The 19,124-nt window shown below is 37.6% G+C and overlaps 1 protein-coding gene across 5 annotated transcripts in view; it reads right to left on the bottom strand.

Moving 5' to 3' along the window:
- Positions 1-14,924, bottom strand: part of NUBPL (NUBP iron-sulfur cluster assembly factor, mitochondrial) — a 363,982-nt gene extending 349,058 nt beyond the window's left edge. For 3 of the 5 annotated variants that reach the window (XM_073010899.1, XM_073010898.1, XM_073010901.1), the window contains exons 1-3: positions 14,781-14,924; positions 14,149-14,296; positions 11,272-11,306 (exon numbers count right to left, since the gene is read on the bottom strand). In XM_073010899.1, the coding sequence (XP_072867000.1) occupies positions 11,272-11,306; positions 14,149-14,296; positions 14,781-14,888 (291 nt within the window). In that variant the 5' untranslated portion in view covers positions 14,889-14,924. Of the gene's footprint in view, positions 1-11,271; positions 11,307-14,148; positions 14,297-14,780 lie in introns of those variants that run through there. The other 2 variants (XM_073010903.1, XM_073010902.1) reach the window with 2 other exon arrangements.
- Between the last annotated feature and the right edge of the window lie 4,200 nt (positions 14,925-19,124).

Genomic DNA, 19,124 nt, shown 5'->3' with positions numbered 1-19,124 from the left:
ACCAAGAATTACCTTTGAAATGACAAGCAAAAAGCAAAAACTAGGCCAGGAGCAGTGGCTCACGACTATAATCCCAGCACTTTGGGAGGCTGAGGCGGGCGGATCACGAGGTCAGGAGATCAAGACCATCCTGGCAAACACAGTGAAACCCCACCTCTACTAAAAAATATAAAAAATTAGCCAGGTGTGGTGGCAGGCGCCTGTAGTCCCAGCTACTTGGGAGGCTGAGGCAGGAGAATGGTGTGAACCCGGGAGGCGGAGCTTGCAGTGAGCAGAGATCACGCCACCGCACTCCAGCCTGGGCGACAGAGTGAGACTCCATCTCAAAAAAAAAAAAAAAAAAACGCAAAAAACAATGATTTTGCAATTGTTCCTTCTGAATCTGACCTTTTGCCCTAGTTTCTGCTCTAGCTTTAAAATAACTATGCTTTAAAGAAAAATAGCACAGCTTTCTTCCAAAATGGCTAACCACAATACTGAAACAAAATTTTTTTCATAAGAAATGTTATGTATTATATATACGTCCAAGCTATAATAAAAGCATTAAGAATTGGTTAATTTAATATAGCATAATCCCTTTACAACACATGTATTAAAAAAAAGATGTGTCCCCAACCTTATAAATTTGAACTAAGTAGTATACATCAGGATTTCCCATATGTAATTGTGAGAAACATATTTTCATCCATATTTACTCCAAATTCACATAATTAACATTCCAGATTATAATAACATTGGAGCTAATAAGAACAACTCTTATTAGCATTTACTGTATGCCAGACACTGTGCTAAGTGCTTTACATGCGTCATTTCCTTTAATACTCACAACAACGTTATTAGGTAGGTACAGGCAAAAGTCGCAGAGTTTGCAAGAGGCAGAGCCAGAATCAAGCCCAGGTGTATCTCATACCAAAAAGCTGGACTATTAACTACTATATACATATTTATTAATGAAGAAAATCATAGTGTTATAAGTGGTGATACAAAATATATTCTGACTTAAGACTGTTGAACTTTTCAAAAATCAAAACCTAAATCTTGAACTAAAATTTCTTAGTTTGTTCTGACATGATTACAGAACTTCAAAGGGCTAAAGATAAACTTAATTATATTTAAAGAACCACTCATAATAATTTGTGGAAAAAGTAGTACATCTAGGAAGAATAAGTGCTAAGACATTATGTGATCATGAGAAAAAAATAAATACTTTGAGATAAACCAATAAAAAAGAAATAACAGAAGAAACATAAACTCTTTGAAGATAAGACTGTTTTCTCTCCCATCTTTAAGTCCAATTAAGTTCTGGTTAATGATTCCTTGTAGCAATGGAAAATAAGTAAAAATGTAAAATAAGTTTTGCTAAAAGAATCGAGTAGGCCAGCCGAGCACAGTGGCTCACTCCTGTAATCCCAGCACTTTCAGAGGCTGAGGTGGGCGGATCACCAGAGGTCAGGAGTTCAAGACCAGCCTGGCCAAGATGGTGAAGCCCCATCTCACTAAAAATACAAAAATTAGCTGGGCATGTGCCTGTAATCCCAGCTACTCAGAAGGCTAAGGTAGGAGAATCACCTAAACCCGGGAGGCAGAGATTGCAGTGAGCTGAGACCAGGCCACTGCACTCCAGCCTGGGCAACAGAGCAAGACTCCGTCTCTCAAAAAAAAAAAAAAAAAAAAAAAAAAAAAAAAAAAAAAGAATCGAGTAGGCCAGGCGCAGTAGTTTACACCTGTAATCCCTGTAAGCACTTTGGGAGGCCAAGGCGGGCAGATCTCTTGATGCCAGGAGTTCAAGACCAGCCTGGCAAACATGGCAAAAGCTTGTCTCTAAAAAAATACAAAAAATTAGCCAAACATGGTGGCACACACCTGTATTCCCAGCTTCTCAGGAGGCTGAGGCACGAGAATCCCCTGAACCCAGGAGACAGACGTTACAGTGAGCCAAGATCGTACCACTTGCACTCCAGCCTGGGCAACAGAGTAAGACTCTGTCTCAAAAAAAAAGAAAAGAAAAAGAAAAAAGAATCGAGTACATAAGATGTGCACTGATTTATTTTGAAATATTACTTACGAAAAGCTTTTATTTAGCTAGCAATACTAAAAACTTATTTCAAACTGATAATAGGTCAGCTACTGTGCTAAGCACTTCATATACATTATCTCAGTTTGATTTTCATCACTTCCATCTGCTCTGGGGGAAAAAAAAGCATAATATGTATTGAACAAACTATAGGCACCTTATCCAACACTTGGAATTTGCTGTGTATATTTTATTTATTTATTTACTCACTCATTCATTCATTTGTGGCCACTCTTCACTTAACATGCTCCACAGTCACTACCAACATTTATCAAGAACCTACTATGTTCCATTACTGGACAAGGCACCGAGGATAAAAAAGGAATAAAACCAAAACTATTGTCCCCTAAAGGTTCACACACTAGTAGAGGAGATAGTAAACAAACTTTATACAATAATGTAGGAAGTGTTCATCTTTTCCTCAAGGCATCATAGCAGAGAAAATAGAGAACAAGAATAACCTAACGCTGGAATAATAGTAAGACAAGTCATCACAGAAGATCCACAATATGGATTCAAATACAACAGTGGCATTAAGGAATAAAATAAGAGGACACAGTGTATAAAACTTTAAGTGGCAGAAGCAACAGGAACAGGTAATTGATTTGGGAATGGAAGATAACTGTATGACTCTTTCAGCTATATTCCACCAAAAAACATAGGTAGACAGACTTCCATGAGACAAAGACAGTTACAGGGATGAAGAGTTTGGTTTTACACATGTTGAGTTTGAAATGCTTATAAAGCATTAAAATAGACACCTACAGTAGAAAACCAGACAGACCAGACTGGTGCCTAAGAGAGATTTGCAGGCTGGTGATGCATTTGGAGTAAAGGCACATGAGTAGTAACCAGAGCAGTGGGAAAAGCTGACATCACTAGGTAGAGTATAAAACGAGAAGAGGGCCAAGTAAAATCATGGAATACAGACATATACCCCATAACATTATTTCAGTCAACAATGGACTGCATATATGACAGTGGTGACATAAGATTATAATAGAGCTAAAAGATACCCATTGCCTAGTGATGGCACAGCCACCATAACATCATAGCACAACACACGATTCACGTGTTTATGGTGATGTTGGTGTAAAACCTACTGTGCTGCTACTTGTACAAAAGTGTACAGTAATGCCCTAGGCCTTCATATTCACTCACCACTCACTCACTGACTCACCCAGAACAACTATCAGTCCTGCAAGCTCCAATCATGGTAAGTGCCCTATGTAGGGGTACCATTTTTTATCTTTTATACTGCATTTTTACTGTACCTTGTCTTTGTTTAGATACATAAATATTTACCTTTGTGTTACAAATGTCTACAGTATTCAGTACAGTAACATGCTATACAGGTTTACAGCCTAGGACAAATCAGTTATACCATATAACTTAGGTATATAGTAGGCTATACCATCTCGCTTTAAGTACACTCTATGCAGTTCATACAAAACTGAAGTCGCCTAATGATGCATTTCTCAGAAGGTACCCCCATCATAAAGTAAAGCCTGACTGTACGTCATCTTTTAAGAAGCAGGAAAAGAACAGTGTATAGGCCACTAAATCGCAACAAACACCTCCTTCCCACACCACTTCTCAAAAAAAAAAAAGCAAAACAAAACTTTACACTTAACACTTCCAAATCTGCCTGCGCAATTATAAGTATAGCAAACATTTACCATGTACTTCCTAAGTCATAAGGCATTGTGCTAGCTGCTGAGGGTAGCCAAGAATAAAGACAACCTAGTTCTTAATCATAAGAATCTAGCTAGGCCGGGCGCGGTGGCTCACGCCTGTAATCCCAACACTTTGGGAGGCTGAGGCGGGTGGATCACGAGGTCAGGAGATCAAGACCATCCTGGCTAACATGGTGAAACCTTGTCTCTACTAAAAATACAAAAAATTAGCCAGGTGTGGTGGCGGGCCCCTGTAGTCCCGGCTACTCGGGAGGCTGAGGCAGGAGAAAGGCGTGAACCCAGGAGGCGGAGCTTGCAGTGAGTTGAGATTGCACCACTGCACTCCAGCCTGGGCGACAGAGCAAGATTCTCTCAAAAAAAAAAAAAAAAGAATCTAGCTAAAATAGGAGCAATACACCAAGCACGTTAAGAGCACAGGATCTAGGTTGGCATTCGAACCTTAGCTCTGCCACTTGCTTTCTGGGTGACTTGAGGCAAATTACTTAACCTATAGGTGTTTCTGCTTCCTCAGCTACAGTGGGGATCACAATAGTACTTATTCCCACAAGGTTGCTATGAAGAGTAAATGAACTAAGAACCGTGTCATGAGGATTAAAATAGTCCATGGAAAGCACATATAACAGTGCTTGACACATAATGAATGCTCCATGAAAGTTAGTTATATTATTTCCTATTATAAAAATTATCAGAGTGGCTGCATGAATGCAATAATAATACAAATCAAAAGTGTTACTAGATTTCAAAAGATGAAGAAAGGGCCAGGCCGGGTGCAGTGGCTCACGCCTATAATCCCAGCACTTTGGGAGGCCGAGGTGGGAAGATCACCTGGGGTCAGGAGTTCGAGACTAGCCTGGCCAACATGATGAAACCCCATCTCCACAAAAAATACAAAAATTAGCTGGGCATGGTGGTACTTGCCTGTAGTCCCAGCTACTTGGGAGGCTGAGGCAGGATAATCACTTGAATTCAGGAGGCAGAGGTTGCAGTGAGCCGAGATCATGCCACTGCACTCTAGCCTGGGTAATAGAGTAAGGAAAAACAAAAAAGAAAAGACCCTCACTTGGCCAGAATTCAGGGAACACTTCAATGAGCTGCCCTTCTGAGCAAGACTAGCTCATACAGTGCCTTTGTGTGAATTACAAAGCAGCCCACGGGTGCACATCTTTTGTTTAGTTTAGTTTTGTTTTTTTGACAGATCATAAACAAGAGAACAAGAAGTACACATCAAGAGGAAGGTAGCCTGCATTTCTATCATCACTCAATCCTCTCAAACCTCTCAAGGTTGCTACCTTGTACAGGATATAACCAGCACAGCCATATAAGGAAGCCTGAAAGGTAGGACACATAAAGCTGGTGAAAGGTAACAAACATTCCAGTAGACAAGCAGAAAAATGACTGCAAGTTATCAAGAATAGTATATCCAGCCTAGACTGACTTTGGCAAGTAACCCAGATTAGCTAGAGCATAGAAGCCATTTAGAAGAATAGCTAAAGATAAACCCAGAAAGATAGATTGAAGCCAGATGGCAGAGGATACTGAATATCAGCAAAAGCATCCAGCTATGACTCTGAGCAAGGGAGTAATGTGATTTCGAAAGTAAGAGAAGTCTGGCATTACGTACTAGAAGGATTTAAGTAAGTACGGGCAGGTAAAAGGTCATTGCAGTGGGATGCTAGTCTATGAGTTCCTCAAAGGCAGGGATTCTGTGTCTCATTCATTTTTGTATCTTCAGAACTAACACAGTACTTGGGACAGAGTAGGCACTCTATAATTGTTTGAGGCATAAATGAATGAATGACCAAAAACTAGCATGTGCCTTAATTAAAATAGGAACAGTGGAAATAGAACAATACATACTGGAAAAATATTGCAGAGATAGAAAAAGGGGTATCTGTTTGCTGATGAAATGTGGCAAGGATATTAGGGGAGAATCAATAAAGACTGTAAAACTGATAAATACTACGTGGACTGCATTACAGGTTTCTGTGAGAATCAAATATAATTATGTTCATGGAAATGCTCTACTTAAAACAATACTGCTTTACTCTGGAATAAAAGCTACTCATCTTGGGCAGATTTACTACTATATGTGACACTGAATATATCTCATCATTTTAAAACATTCGTCTTCCTTTTGTCTTCATCAGATTATAAAACCTTTAAGAGCACACTGGTGTCTACTCTGTTATGAAGCGATATTAATAAAACCTTATTAAATGTTGCTTTAATTAAACTTTCTCACTCACAAAAGAAACTATTAAACCAGTTTCAACTATATACCAAAAAAATATAGACACATACACACAGACATATGCTTATATAAATATATAACATATTTATATATACTAAACACTTTTGTGAATGTAATCTGAGCAGGCTATGAGCTTTCACAGTATATGTTTATTTTTCTTTATATTCCCCCAGTGTCTGGCAATGAGTGTTAGAGGTGCTCAATAAATGTTTGTTGAACTAAAATGAATTCAAATGAACTGACTTAGGAATCTCACACAGCTTATCAATGGTTTCTGATGGTCTTTAAGTTTCCCTCTCCCAGTCTCAGTGCTCTTCCATACTGTGCATCAAATTATGCCGTAAAAGAATGAGATCCATAATAAGGATGTTTTTAAGAAAGAGAAAAAAGAAAAATCAAAAAATAAGACTGTCAATATATATAATCAGTTGGTACCATTAAATGTCTAACAACTGGCTTGGCGTAGTGGGCATGATTTTCAGTGTTTGCCAAGTTCCATGGTTTAAATATTCCCATCATTGGCCTATTTCAAGCTAACAACATGAGTTGGTTTGCAAAATTCACCGAAAATTTAACAATCGGCTCTCACAAGCCAGTATGCACTGGCTCAGGCACACCACTGGTTGCAATATTTATATGCATAGTACACATGATCCCCAAATTTTGCTCTGCAATACTACCCATCCACATCCTCAAAGGGAAGTACAAAAGGCAAGGAAAAGGCAGGAAAAATCTACACCCTATTCCTATAATGCTTTTAAAACCTCACTGCAGGCCAGGCGTGGTGGCTCACGCCTGTAACTCCAACACTTTGGGAGGCAGAAGTAGGCAGATCGCTTGAGGTCAGGAGTCTGAGACCAGCCTGACCAACATGGTGAAACCCCATCTCTACTAAAAATATAAAAAATTAGCCAGATATTGTGGGGGGCACCTGTAATCCCAGCTGTTCAGGAGGCTGAGGTGTGAGAATCACTTGAACCCGGGAGGCAGAGGTTGCAGTAAGCTGAGATCACATCACTGCACTCCAGCCTGGGCAACAGATTGAGATCCTATCTTTAAAAAAAAAAAAAAAAAAAAAAAAAAAACCTCAATCCACGAGGTACTCTTCTTTAGAACTGGGCATACGGTCCAGCCTAGAAACTCATTTAGCCTAGACCAGTGACATTCAAACTTTTCTGATCATGTACCCCAATCAGTTTTTTAAAAGGTATTTGGGCATACATCCTCAAAAGGTTAATATGTTTGTTTATACATTATATTAGAGCTACTCTACTAATACCATATATAAGGTATATACACACAAAAATTAAGATAAAAATTAATTCAAATAGAAAAGAAAAATGTTCTGTCTACATCCCAATGGACTGTCTTGCAAATCTCCCTGGGGCTTACACAATCCACTTCAGATATTACCAAGTACAACATGAAAAGTGAAATGAATACTTCCTGGACCTGTTTCCCTTAGGCCTACAACCTTAACTTATAAGATCTTGTCACTCCATGAAACATCTTGCTTTTATTATTATTTTCACATCATTCTAGTATATCAACTTTGGAAACAAAAGACATCATTCTATTTATAACATTCTGTTTTTAGTAGTGGCATTTCAATTTACAAAATATAGTAATTCTCAATCACTGAAAATGTCAAATCCTAGAAAACGTAGCATTCCTAAGTGTGATGTTAATATCATCCTCGAACAGTTGTTGGCCAAAGATTCATTTGATGAATCCAATTTTTCTGAAATAGACAATTCTGATGATTCAGACGATTCTAATGTTAGTTCTGTTTAGAAATAACTCCAAGAAGAGTTTTTCTGTTTTATTTTCACATTGAAAATCAGTCAGATTTGGTTCAGCCTCAAAGAGCATGTTTATGTAAAGATAAATGAGTGCTGGCAGCGAGCTGTACTTTTTTTTCTAAACAGGAAATGAGTTAACTGTTTTTTTCATCCTTTGATCCCTTATTACATAGTTACTTCACATTGTCTATAAGACTCAAAGCTTTGGCTGCAATGATAACCAAATTAAAACAGGTCCACACCTACAAATGTATCTACCTTCCTACCCATTGAATTTTCCCTGTTTCCTTCCTTAAGGAAGACAGGATCCTTCTTCTAGGGTAACTAAGTGCCGTCATCAGAATTACTAGGGAAAAAAACCATATTTCTGGCTCTTATCTCAATAAGATTGCCTAAACATATATGTTTATCTCCCTTCTCTCCAAATTCCATTGAAATGACAAGGAAACAAAATAGTCTAAAACTAAATAAAACCATAACTACACTAGAAAACAAAAGAGGGTGACATTAGCAGATTAGAAGTTAAAAATTCTAGATCCATGGTTCTTAAACTTTGGCATGCATCAAAATCGCCTAGGGGGATGGTTAAAACACAGATTGCAGATCTCTATCCCCGGGGTTTCTGATTCAGTAAGTCTAGCGTGGGGCTCAAGATTTTATATGTCTAACAAGTTCCCAGGTAAAGCTGATTCTGCTGGTCAACAGCCACCTTACAAGAACCATCCTAAGTAAGTAGAGGTCACTAAGAAAAACACTTTTTATTAATTCCAATTAGCATCCTCGGAGAGATTCAAGAGAATGGTACAACCTTTTTTTTTTTCTTTTTTTAGGAACAGCAAGTGGAAAATAAGAAATAGTTCTGGAAAATTGGAAAAAAATATAATTTCCAAATGAAAAACAAAATCAGAAGAACCTAATAACAACTAAAGTCCAATACAGCAGTGTGAAAAATACTCAAAGACATCTTTCAAAACACAGAGCAAAAGACAAAGAGATCAAAATATGACAGAAAAATTAACAAGCATAAAGGTCAGTAGCTACCTAATAGGTTTCTGGAGACAGAACACATCACAAAACATAATCGATGAGCAGAAGAAATTTTTCCTATGCTGAAAAATACTCCAAGCTTGATACTGCAGGGCCAAATTCCACGCAGGTTAAGCCAATAACTAGATGCATGTTTGTGGCACTTTTAAACGCAAAAGACATAAAGAAAACCTTAAAATCTTTGAGAGGGAATACACTTGTTATTACAAAGGAATATGAATCAGACTAGCATCAGACATTTCATTAGCATGCTAGAAGAAAATGGAATGTTGTTTTCAAAGTTCAGAGAGAAAATTATTTTGAACCTGGAATTCTATAGTTAACTAAAATCTAGTTAAACTATCAAATAACGAAGATAAAGGCACTTTTGGAAATTAAAGAAACAAGCAAATTTAGTTCCTATATGTATTAGTTTCCTACTTCTATAAAATACTATCACAGAAGTCCAAATAGATCTCAAGGAGCTAAAATTAAGGTGTTGGCAGAATTACATACCTTCTGGAAGCTTTAAGGAAAAATCAATTTCTTTGTCTTTTCTAGCTTCTAGAAGCTGGCTACATTCCTTGATTAGTGGTCCCCTTCTATCTTCAAGGCCAGCAACGGTGGATTGAATCCTTCTTTTATCAAGTCTGGCCTACCTCCACCTTTCGTTTGTAAGGATCTTTAACTGGACCTAGCCAGATAATCCAGAATAATCTTCCCATCTCAAGATCTTTAATTTTGCTGGTGTGACTAACACCAGCAAAGTTCCTTTCGGCAGGAAAAGTAACATATTTACAGGTTCCAGGAATTAAGATGTGGACATTTTTGGCAGGCCATTGTTCTGCCTACCAAACTATAAAAGGACTCAAGGACGTCCTTCAGGAAAACAAAAAAAGAATTCAAGAAAGAGGACAAGATGGGATACATGAAAGTAGGTCCCCCATAAAAGGAAGCAAGTTGAAAAAAAATTTTTTAAGAAAAAATTTGATCTTGACATTGGAATCTTCTCTTTCTAGAAGTACAACTTTAGAGAAACGTAATTACATTTTCTTCCCTAAAAGTCCTTTTATGCTACCTGTTTCTATGGTGAATAAAATTTACATAACCAAAATATTATAAATCTTGTCTATTAGTTTCCAATTTTCAGAAACATACAGCCAAGCATCAGAAGACATGAATTAACTACATCTAGTTCCGGGGTCTGGCAGATTCTGGACTCCATATATTGATATCATACTTATAGAGGTACCACACATTATTTTTTCATATGTGCTATTTATTAGGAACTGAAGTTACATAGTAAGGGTAGAAAATAAGTCAGTAATATAGCCACAGTTAAACACATTAAATGATTCTTGCCTGTATTCTATAAAATAGGTATGGATTCTTGCCTGTATTCTATAAAATAGGAAGGAGAAATTAAAATCAATTCTGAAATACATGTGTGCCTTTTCATTAAGTAGCTGATAATTTATGGAGTTGCAAATAAGTTCAATGTTAATTTTTATTTTTTTAATATTTAAAAAAATAACATCTAACAATAATGAGACTATGAAAAATGGATACTCCCATAGACTATAGCTGAATTTTTTTTTTTCTTCTGACAAGGGAAAGAATGGAACTGAAATTTTTTACAAGCAAACTTTTAGGAGTAGAATTTAAAGTGGGAATATCTTTTGACCTAGTAGTTTTACTCCTAGGAGTCTATCCTACAAAAATGTCATCACTTAGTATATAAGAATACTACATAAGAACTCCACCATAGCATCATTTAGAGTAGGGAAAAAATGGGAACCAACCTAAATATTTCATCAAATGAGAACTGGTTAAATATATTACCATTGACCATTAATGAGCAGCCATTAAGAATGAGGCACATCATGGAAAGATGTATGCACACACACATATATGTACACTTTTTTAGATTTTTATATGGAGAAAGGAAGAGCTGAAAAGAGATACATAAAACTATAACCTAAGTTAATTCTCTGGAACTGAAAGGTATGCATAAACTTTCAGTTTTACATTACACATGTATTCCATTTGAATTGTTTTAACGGATATGCACTACTTTTAGAATATCTTTATTCTTAAAAAAACTTAATTCCCTACAACACTTAAAAACTGAACCCAGAATAATGCTTCTGTAAATCATAAAGGCAAAATTGGTTTAGGATATAAAGAACATCAAAGCCTCTTGTGGGATATATAACAAACAATATATAGTCAACACTTAAATACATTATTATTATTAAATGTAACCAGTAGTGATGGCAGCATTGAGTTCCTTAAAGATATGCAACTCACTACAACTACACTATAGCTTCTGACAAGAGTAAATAGAAAACACCAATATGCTCTTTATCATTGCCTTAAGAACATTTTAATAAATTAATATTTCTATTAATAAACACCTACCGAATCATTCGCTGCTAGTGCAAGTGCAAGATTCACTGTAAGAAACAAAAATAGTAATTGAATTTAGTAACTTTCTATTAAAATTCATTTTATCTTTTAATATTTTCATGTAATTTTTAATAATTTCATGTAATTTTAATATTTTCATGTAATAACCTAAGCATACAAATTTTTAACATGTATCCCTTACTTGTAAAGAGCAAGCACATGGAGGAACACAGAAAGTAAAAAGAAAAGTAAAAAAGTAATTTTCCAATAAATGTAATAATAAACGCATGCCCTAAAACTAACATTTTTAAAAATCCATTTCTGTTACAATTTTGTTCAAATAATCCACTTAGTTTTTTTAAATCATGTTAATAGAATATATAATTCAATTATTTTCAAAAGCATATTTTATAGAAAAATTATCCTTTTATTTTTAAAAATGTACACAATCTCATTGCCTTACATTTATGATTACTATGCTCTGTCCCCCAAGTTGGAGTTGGGACCACAGGTGCACACCACCATACCCAGCTGATTTTTTTTTTTGTACAGACAGGGTCTTGCCATGTTGCCCAGGCTGGTCTCGAACTCCCCGGCTCAAGCAATCCTCCCACCTCAGCCTCCCAAAGTGCTGGCATTACAGGCATGAGCCACCACATCCTGCCCCTACTGCCTTTTAAAAATAAATGCTGGTATTACAGGAGTTCCAAGTATCTAATTCATAAATACTCATGTATATGAAAGGCTGGACTACTGTGCACAGAGGAAAGGGAAAAGTGTAAAACGTAAGAGAGTAAAATGTGTTCCCAAACTGCTTATGCCAACGAATCCCAAAAGAATCCCATAAAGAAACAAAGCAGTAGTCTCAAAACCAGCTTTAGCCCGGCAACAGGAATATGCTACATCTGAGAAGAGAATTCCAAAAGTAACACAATTCAAAAACCGATAAACAAATAGGCCCTCATAATGTGAATCACATTTCCCTATAGAACAACGGTATAAACTATGTCAGGGTTATTTTCTTCAAACTAGTTAAGAGCATAAGTTTTTAAGGCAGACCTGGTTCAAATCCCAGCTCTGCCACCTTCTATTGTGTACTCTTGAGTAGGTTATTTTACCCATAAGTCTGTTTTCTCTTCTATAAAATGAAAACCATGCCTACTTCGTAACTGTGATCAGGATTAAATGAAATATTGCATGTAAAATACTTAGCCTAGGGCACAGACTTGATAAATTCATTTTTATAAGTTATAAAATTCTAAATTTCAGGTACAAGATAGGTTACACATAATCCAACTTTAAGGCAGAAACTTTCAGAGGGTAATTCATTTTAGAGTTAGGTTCTTCCTACATTTAAACAATAGAATCACTGAGCATATTTGTATTAGTCAAATGTCATCATTCTAATCTGAAACAGCTCTAGCACGTATATTCAAATGGGAAGTATTCTGAAGTAGTTTGAGGCAGGAATAAATACATATAAGGAAAAGAAATATATTAATAATACCAATAGAGTTACATAAAAATAACCTATTTTTAAGATTTAGATACGCTCACTGAGCTGTTACGAAAAAGTATGGGCCAGCTGTTCGGGACAGATGGTATAACGTTAACAGAAAGAAGTGAGAAAGGGACATTTACTGAAGCACCCACTAAGTGTTACATGTACACTTTCTCATACAGTTTCCTGTTTAAATGCTTTCACATTTCATGGCAACAGATCATCTTCCAACTAAAAATAATAAACAAACAATCTTAAACAAGTGCCAGCCTACAGACCCAACAAATTACAAAACCCAAAGAACTTATGGCTACAATCACGAAAACACCTTCCATCCTTATCCACTTCAAGTAATCACAGAGCATGTAAAAGGGTTCAAACCACTGAAAACTGGAAAGTGTACTCCAAATTTTCAAGAAACAGGAATAGGTAGGTTCTAGAACCAAAAACTAAGAGCTTCTAAATTTTAAAAACAACTAAATCAATTGTAAACCTTTAGGAAAGAAAGGAAAAATGTGCAGGATAGTGCAAGAATTCATTAAGAACAGATTATTGATCTTTTTTTAACAATATGGTGTCTGTCAAATAGTAATGGATTAGGGATCTACCACAAATACAACATTTGGTAAATCTTAACTTTTTCAAAACATTTGACAAATTCTTCCACAATTCCCTTCTGATAAAAATGGGGGAAAAATGAGCTAATAGGCCGGGCGAGGTGGTTCACACCTGTAATTCCAGCACTTTGGGAGGCTGACACGGGCGGATCATGAGGTCAGGAGATCCAGACCATCCTAGGTAACACGGTGAAACTCTATCTCTACTAAAAACACGAAAAAATTAGCCAGGCATGGTGGCGGGCGCCTGTAGTCCCAGCTACTTGGGAGGCTGAGGCAGGAGAATGGAGTGAACCCGGGAGGCGGAGCTTGCAGCGAGCAGAGATTGCGCCACTGCACTCCAGCCTGGGTGACAGAGGGAGACTCCATCTCAGGAAAAAAAAAAAAAAAAGTTACTAGATGTTTTAAAAATAACAGCAACCAATTATTGGACACTAGTAAAAACTAAGCTAAGTGGTTAGCTTGTGCAATTTGAATAACCATCTTATGAAAGAAGTTATCATCTCCATTTTACAGTTAAGTAAACTGAAGATTTGCTGCACAATCTGGCAACTTTTTCCTGAGTTAAGGGGTAGGAGACCCAGCTAGTACCTAGTTTTGTCTAACTCCAAAATCTAAGCATCTACCCGCTACCAACTCCTGAAACTAAGGAATCAGATGTTAGGAACTTCACAAATACATTTTTAAAACACAAAACTATAATTTTAATGGTGTGCACCTACCAGTTGGCATAAGTTCTGAATCAGGAATAGAATTAATACCCTATAATACCTGCTGTAGTCGATTTTCCGACTCCACCCTTTCCAGAAGCCACAACTATAACTTGTTTAACACCTTCTATTGGTTTCTGCTTTGGAAGTCCTCGGGACATGATTTGTGTTCTTCTTTGTTTTAGGGTCTCACTCTCGGCGCCAGATAACTTTAAAAAATAATAATAATAATAAGTCGTTTTAAATAAGCCATCTCCATCATCACATTGTAAAAGTAAAAACAATCTGGGGTTTGCAATTAAGAGGGCTTTCTTTTCTAATTCTGCTCATCTCCACTTTGGAGACATTTATCTACTTCTACTGATAACAATTGTAAAGACACATGGCTTAAACTGAAATTTTTCTACCAGGATACGATGAACGTTTAAAAATGCAAAAACGCTGCCTCTTTACGGAGATAAGGCTTCCACGTGTTTTGCTTTTTCTTTAATCTATTTGCTAAATAACCCAAAACCAAGAAAGCAATGTAGAATACCACATCTACGTTCTGTGTTTCAAGTCCCGCCACGCCTCAGCCTGGGTCTGCCTGAAAAGCAGGCACGTCCAGCACATTGGGGGTCTCAGGAACTGAGGCAGCCCTGCAGCCCAGCATCTCTGTCAGCCCGCTTCCCCCTGCCCTGCAGCACCACGGACCTGGCGCCGACAAACCATCGCTCGGCTTCCCCCAAGCGGGGCAGTGGCCCCGCCACCAGCCCGGAGCGACACCCCACCAAAAAGCAGCAGACGCCGCCAAATCCCCATGACGCGGAACGGGGCTGTGAGCCCTGCCCGGAAACTGTCGCGGGTGGCGCGGAGTGATGACGTCACGTAGCAACGCTCGGCTTTCTCTTCCTAGCAACCGGTCTTGGGTTTGTTCGCTCAAGAACCTAATCTGCATCATCTTGTTTATGGCCAGCTACAAACATTTTGCAGCGTTTTACTAAACGTTTGTGAAGTGCTGTCATATACAACATCTCATCTGATCCTTACAGAAGTAGGCAGAAGAGGTAGGCAGAAGACTTACTAGTATACTCTTTATGGACAAGAAAACGGAGAAAGTTTAAAGAGACTTGACCCAGCTTAACAAAAATAGGATATGGGGGAACTTGAAAATGACTCCAGGATTTCTTATTAAGCAGTATATGGTCATTTAAATACTACCACTGTTAAGGATTTTATCTTTTTATTTTATTTTTTCCTGTGTGATCTACAGTGAGAGTCTGTTTTGCGTTGGTATTCATGGCTTGTGTTGCTGACAGTTCCCTGAAAGAGAGGGCAGGTTGCTTTACTAGACTTGAAAAAGTTTACCTAAATCAGAAAACAAATCTAATGAAGCAAGTTTTGCTCAAGAAGGAACTTGAGTAAGGAGGTAGAATTTATCTTGGTGGAAGAAAGAGTATCCCTACATACAATGCAGTTGAGAGAGAAAGCTCAAAAGGTGATGCCCAGACCTAGAAAAAGGATCCTCTGAGGTAAGGACGGTTTACACTCACATATTCTTCCTAATACTCTCTAGGGTTGATTTTTATTTCTTTCATTTGCTTCTTAGATACGAGATCATTCAGCTTATTTTGCTCTAATCTGATCTTTAATTTCCTTATCTTTAATACAGGCATAATGTATCAACCAGAAAGAACGACTGTGAGGATTAAATGAGATTTACCAGCAAAGTACATTCTATTTAGTAAGCTCTGAAAAGACATTCAGTTCCTTGCTGTTGTCTCCTTCAGTCCATCCCGCAACATTATTGTTTCAGTCAGCTTTCTTTATCTTAGAATTTTAGCTTATTTTTATATCACTTAATTATATTATTTTATGATATGTTTTCTCAAATATTAATTTTTATAAACTGTGGGCAAAAGCATAGAGATAAGGGGAATAGCCATCAGAATAATCTATTCACTAAACAAGAAATGTCGAATATCTGTTTCTTTCTAGATAGCTTTGCAAGTTCTTCCAGACTTGAGACTCATTTATTTAACAAATATTTGTTAAGCAATTACTATGTACCAAGTACTACAGTAGATTTAAAGTATTCAGCATGGAGACAGACATAATTCCTCCACTAAAGGACTTTACAATCCAGTGCAAAAGACAGAATAAGTTAACAAAAAAAAAATTGCAGTATAGTATGATAAGTACAGGAGAAAAGCATTGAGTGATACAAGAGAAAGGACAAAGGGATACAAAGAAAGGGCACTCAATTCAGTCAGGGGAAGCTTCTAAATAAGGTAACATCTAAGCTGAATCCTGAATGTGAATAATGTGTAGAAGTTAGCTGGGAGAATGGCAAGGAGATGGTTGTAAAGAGGTTAGAAATGGACTGCTAAGGCTAGGCATAGTGGCTCATGCCTGTAATTCCAACACTTTGGGAGGCCGAAGCAAGAGGATTGCTTGAGCCCAGGAGTTCAAGGATGTGATGCAGTGAAGTATGATTGCACCACTGCACTCTAGTATGGGCAGCAGAGTGACACCTTGTCAGAAGAAGAAGAACGAAGGAAGGAGAAAGGAGGAGGAGGAAATAAAAAGGAGAAGAAAGAAGGAAGAATAAAGAAGAAGAGAGTAGGAGGAAGAACGATGAAAGAAGAAAGAAGAGAGAACACAAGAGGAGTAGAAAATGCATTTCTTTTCTGAACTGTTAAGAACTGTAAATGATCTGTGCAACTTAGGACAGAGTGACTGAAAGAGATGAGGATGGAGTGAAGGTTGGTTAGATGGAGGTTGCCTAAATCAAGAAAGGCTGTATATCTTGTAAAGAAATTTGGACTTTATCCTAAGGGAACTATAGAAGCATTTTTTTTTTTTTTTTTTTGAGAGAGAGAGTCTTGTTTTGTCACTCAGGCTGGAGTGCAGTGGTGTGATCTTGGTTCACTGCACACTCCACCTCCCAGGTTCATGCCATTCTCCTGCCTCAGCCTCCTGAGTAGCTGGGACTACAGGCGCCCACCACCACGCCTGGCTAAATTTTTGTATTTTTAGTAGAGACGGGGTTTCACCATGTTAGCCAGGATGGTCTCCATCTCCTGACCTCATGATCCGCCCGCCTCGGCCTCCCAAAGTGCTGGGATTACAGGCATGAGCCATATAGAAGGATTTTAAGCAGGAAAGTAACATTATCAGATTTGTGTTTCAGAAATACCAGTATGATTACTGGGTTAAAAAAGAAATGGATCAGCAGGGCAAGATCAGAGACAAGGAGACATGAGGTCTCTCTCTTGAAGGCTTGACTTAACATCTCTAAATTTCACTTTGTTATCAATAAAATAGATACTACTACTTGTACGGTTGTTGTGAAGTTGAACTTAAGATAATGCATGTAGAACACCTGTCATATAGTAATTGTTAGATATTGTGGTAATTATTGGTTGTGTAGAGGTTTATGACATGAGCAACTGGATGAATTCCCTGAGAGAAAACATGAGGAACAAGTGAGAATAATGGCTGAATCATTACTTTGGTTACCTTTCCCCAGATTAAAATTTTAGGAGAGTAGTAGAGATGTTTCTTCTCCAAAAGACACTGACACACATATACACATCCATAGCCTCTTTTCAAAAGGGTGTTCTCCTTTGGTCCTAAGAATTGCTAAGTCATTTGACCCCAAGGTCACTAATTGGACTAAAGAATGATGTACAACCAAAAAATGGACCAATCAGATTATTTCTCCAGAGAGTTTGGAAAATAAAAGTAACAGATATTAGTCAGTTTGTCTTTGAGTGAATAAGGTTGAAATTACTGTTTTCTACTATGTGCACACAGAAGCAGATAAAGCCAATGCAAGAGAGAAGAGTAAAGTAGATCATAAGAGATCGTGTTACCACAGAGGAAAGGGAGAAGAGCTGCACTGGTTCATAACTTTTCAGTTCCTGGTTCCAGTTCATAATGAGGTTCAACCGGACTTCCTATCCTTAGGTCCATAAGATATACTTATATATGCCCAATAAATTTACTGTCTTAGCCTAATTTGGATGGGTTTCTGTATATTTGTAACTATGCTGAGATATATTTCTAAATATGTGTCAAGGATTTTCTCCCTATAATTCCTTGTATCTCACATAGCCCTTCCCCATTTGGACAAATTATATGGAATCATTTTCTGACACAGCAAAATGTCTGACCCAATAAAAATGTCAAAGAAAAGAGATTGTTTTCTTGGTTTTGAATTTTGGAAGTTGGGACCTTTTAGGAGAATGGAGACAGCTCTGGCAAACACAATAGATTGGAAGACCTATATAGTGATATAAAAACATTATTTCTTTCCTGTATTAGTTAGGATTACATTTGACTTCAAGTAGCAGAAAACTCTACAATTGTCTTTAACAAGTAGGAGTATATTAGTCTTATATGAAAAGTTCAGAATTAGGGCTGGGCGCAGTGGCTCACACCTGTAATCCCAGCACTTTGGGAGGCTGAGGCCGGTGGATCACGAGGTCAGGAGATCGAGACCATCCTGGCTAACACGGTGAAACCCCATCTCTACTAAAAATACAAAAAATTAGCCAGGCGTGGTGGTGGGCGCCTGTAGTCCCAGCTACTTAGGAGGCTGAGGCAGGAAAATGGCGTGAACCCGGGAGGCAGAGCTTGCAGTGAACCGAGATTGCGCCACTGCATTCCAGCCTGGGCAACAGAGTGAGACTCTCTCTCAAAAAGAAAAGAAAAGAAAAGAAAAGAAAAGAAAAGAAAAGTTCAGAATTAGATCACACAGGTCCAATACGATGAATCCATAGTGCCATCATGTTCCAAATTAATTCTTTTTGTTCCACCAGCTTGGTATCCTCGGTATCCATTTTCATCTCCTCATAGTCATGAGATGTTTGTTGTACCAGGTATCAAAGCTGTGTTCCATATAGGAAGAGAAGAGAATGACAAAGAGCATTTCCTAGTGAGCCTTTGCCTTTTTTATTCAGGAAAGGAAGACACACACACACACATCCGATTGGCTAGAACCAGGTCACATGACCATCCTTAGAACCAAGAGAAACTGAAAAATTAAGCATT

This window comes from Chlorocebus sabaeus, chromosome 24 (assembly GCF_047675955.1).
Source record: "Chlorocebus sabaeus isolate Y175 chromosome 24, mChlSab1.0.hap1, whole genome shotgun sequence".
In the NCBI taxonomy this organism is placed as follows: Eukaryota; Metazoa; Chordata; class Mammalia; order Primates; family Cercopithecidae; genus Chlorocebus; species Chlorocebus sabaeus.
This window is presented reverse-complemented; position numbering and strand designations above follow the sequence as displayed.